The sequence below is a fragment of the Olea europaea genome, unplaced genomic scaffold (assembly GCF_002742605.1).
Source record: "Olea europaea var. sylvestris unplaced genomic scaffold, O_europaea_v1 scaffold1726, whole genome shotgun sequence".
Taxonomy (NCBI): Eukaryota; Viridiplantae; Streptophyta; class Magnoliopsida; order Lamiales; family Oleaceae; genus Olea; species Olea europaea.
Genome location: NW_019234961.1, coordinates 160,498 through 163,523, shown reverse-complemented (window position 1 = coordinate 163,523; position 3,026 = coordinate 160,498). Strand labels below are relative to the sequence as shown.

The following is a 3,026-nucleotide window of genomic DNA, read 5'->3' as shown; positions in this document are numbered from 1 at the left end:
TTCAAGAAAACTCAGGCCATATTTCCAAGCTCACTCAATACAAGTCCTCACCAATTTCCCTTTAAGGCAAGTAATGCAGAAGATGGACGCGTCAGGACGCCTACTGAAATGGGCTATCGAGCTCGGCGAGTTCGATCTCACGTTCCGACCTAGACACGCTATCAAGGGCCAGGCCCTTGCCGATTTTATGGTCGAATTTACCAAAGCCCCAGAAATGGAGGCCCTGATGGAACCAGCCGAGCCCCCCGCATGGAAATTGTTTGTAGATGGGTCTTCAGGAGAGGCAGGCGCAGGGGCGGGAATTGTACTGGAAAGCCCGGAAGGTCATTTGTTGAATTGTGCGGTAAGATTCGGCTTCAGAGCCTCGAACAACGTAGCCGAATATGAGGCCCTTCTGGCAGGACTAAGGCTCGCCAAGGAAATGCAGGTCAGGAAGCTTCTGGCAAGCAGTGATTCTCAGCTCGTGGTGAATCAAGTAAATGGGGATTTCGCGGCCAAAGATGATAACATGCTCGCATACTTGAAGCTGGTTCTAGACATAATTCCCCATTTCGAAAAATTCGAACTGACTCAAGTCCCTCGTCTGGAGAATGCTCATGCAGATGCCTTCTCAAAATTGGCCAGCAGCGTGAACTCAGAGCTTCTGAACATCGTCCCCATTGAGCACTTATCAAAGCCCTCCACCTTCGAAGGTGAGGAGTTACTGTGGACAGAAGTCACCCCATTGTGGACGCAGCCCATAATGGCATATCTAAAAGAGCAAACGCTGCCTGCTTCCAGAAGTGAAGCAAGGAAGTTAAGAAGAAGGGCTGCACACTTCGTCCTTCACGAAGGAACCCTTTACAAGAGGGGCTTTGCCTCTCCCCTTCTTCGATGTGTGGGCGGCGAAGAGGCCACCTACGTACTCAGAGAAATACATGAAGGGATCTGCGGAAATCACTCCGGAGGGACGGCTCTGGCACACAAGGTCCTCCGTCAGGGCTACTTCTGGCCAACCCTGAAAAGGGATGCTTGCCAATTTGTCCAGAAATGTGACAAATGCCAGCGCTTCTCGAACGTACAAAGACAGCCTGCGCAGAGCCTCTCTATAGTGACCAGCCCTTGGCCATTCGCCAAGTGGGGCATCGACTTCATTGGTCCGCTACCAAAGGGTAGAGGGAGCGCAACTTTTGCCATTGTCGCCATCGACTACTTCACTAAGTGGGTCGAGGCAGAACCCCTTGCCCTAATCACCGAAGCCAACACTACGAAGTTCGTTTGGAAAAACGTCATCTGCAGGTTCAGCATCCCTCACTCCATTGTCTCTGATAATGGGCGGCAGTTCGACAACAGGAAGATGCGAGAGTTATGCGATGAACTAGGCATAAAGAAAGACTTCTCGACTCCGCATCACCCTCAGGCAAATGGACAGGTCGAAGCAGTGAACAAGACTATCAAGCACACCCTGAAAAGGAAACTGGATGCCTCAAAAGGTGCCTGGGTTGACGAACTCCCCCACGTCCTCTGGGCCATCAGAACGACTTGCAGGACCGCAACGGGTGAGACCCCATTCTCAATGACCTACGAAGCCGAAGCGATGAGTCCGGTCGAGGTCGGTGTCCTATCACATCGGCGGATACATTTCAATGAGATCAGCAACGATGAGGCGCGCATAAGTGAACTACACCTCCTTGAGGAAAAGAGAGACGCTTCCCAGATAACCTTAGCGAAATACCATCGTAAGATGACCCGCTTTTACAACTCCAAGGTTAGAAACAGAACTCTCCGCTTGGGCGACCTTGTTCTCAAAAGGGTGTTCCAATCTTCGAAACCAACCGGGTCAGGAGTTTTTAGCCCAAACTGGGAAGGCCCGTACCGCATTCGGGGAGAATCCCGACCTGGTACTTTCGAGGTCGAAGATATGTCTGGAAGGGTGTTACCTCACAAGTGGAACATAGAGCACTTGAGAAAATATTACCAGTAACAAGAATGTTCCGATTTGATCCTAGGTTGTCATAACTAAATCAGTTGTCCTGATCCGACTAAGTGATGGAATCACCTTTGTAAATGGGTGTAACTTATCTTCAGTAATGAATTTTTAGTTCCAAACCGGATCAGCCAGGGAAAGGTTTCCTCAGTTCTTCAAAATGTTCATTTGAGTGATTCGATCGTCACTTATTAGCTGATGAACAAACGTTTCCTCGCATTTTCCTAATTGCTCTGGCCTCAGATTATTAAGAGGTTAAGGTAAGGGGTCACTTCCAACCCACTTAAGTGTTGACTTGTGTTCGCTTAAGGAGACCGATTCACAATTGTTAACTGGTCATTGTCGCGAGGCAGTCGGCCTAATGTTTGTCATTCATACAAGTATAAAACAAAAAGAGATACAAAGAAGCAGAAGCGGAAGAACTTGAAAAAGAAATGTAACAATTTTCCATTACATGAAATTGAAGTACATGGGGGCCGAAGCCATTACAAAGGAAACCCTAATCTGTGGGAGGAACTTCAGCACTGGCCGCCTCCTGGGCCTCTGGAACCTCCTCGGTAACCTTGTCAGGCAGACCTCCAGTGGGTCCCCCGAACTCTGCCTCTAGTTGAGAAATGTCCAGTGTGGGGTGCACCTCCTTCAGCCGACCCAATAGGCTCTGGGCACTCCACGAGGCCCAGAAGTTGGCGAAGTCGTCATAAAGGGGGTGGTCCTCGAAGTGATCAATAAAATTTTGAACCGCCACCTCCCCCGCTGACTTTAACTCCTCCCTCAGAGAGGCAATCTCCACTGACTGGGCCTCTGCTTGCTGCTTCAGCTCCGCTTTTTCTCTGTTGGAGGCCTCCAGGGCATCAGTGGCAAGCTTGTGGTGCTCATTAGCGTGGTCAAGCCACCGAGTCACCGCAGCCACCTGGCACTCCACCTCATAGAGCTCTTTTTTCAGCCGCTCCACCTCCGCCTGCGAAGCAGCGAGCTGGACCTCAGCAGCTCTCTTTTCCTCTTCTGCCTTGGCAGCTTTGGCCTGGGCAGCTCGCACAGCGTCCCCGTAATGCATCGCCTC

The 3,026-nt window shown here is 50.5% G+C and overlaps 1 protein-coding gene across 1 annotated transcript in view; it reads left to right on the top strand.

The window, feature by feature from the left end:
• LOC111377807 overlaps nt 1–1,963 on the top strand; it is a 5,801-nt gene extending 3,838 nt beyond the window's left edge. The window contains exons 2-3 of the mRNA XM_023000935.1: nt 67–967; nt 1,028–1,963. Of these exons, the coding sequence (XP_022856703.1) occupies nt 67–967; nt 1,028–1,963 (1,837 nt within the window). The remainder of the gene's footprint in view (nt 1–66; nt 968–1,027) is intronic.
• Nucleotides 1,964–3,026: the final 1,063 nt, after the last annotated feature.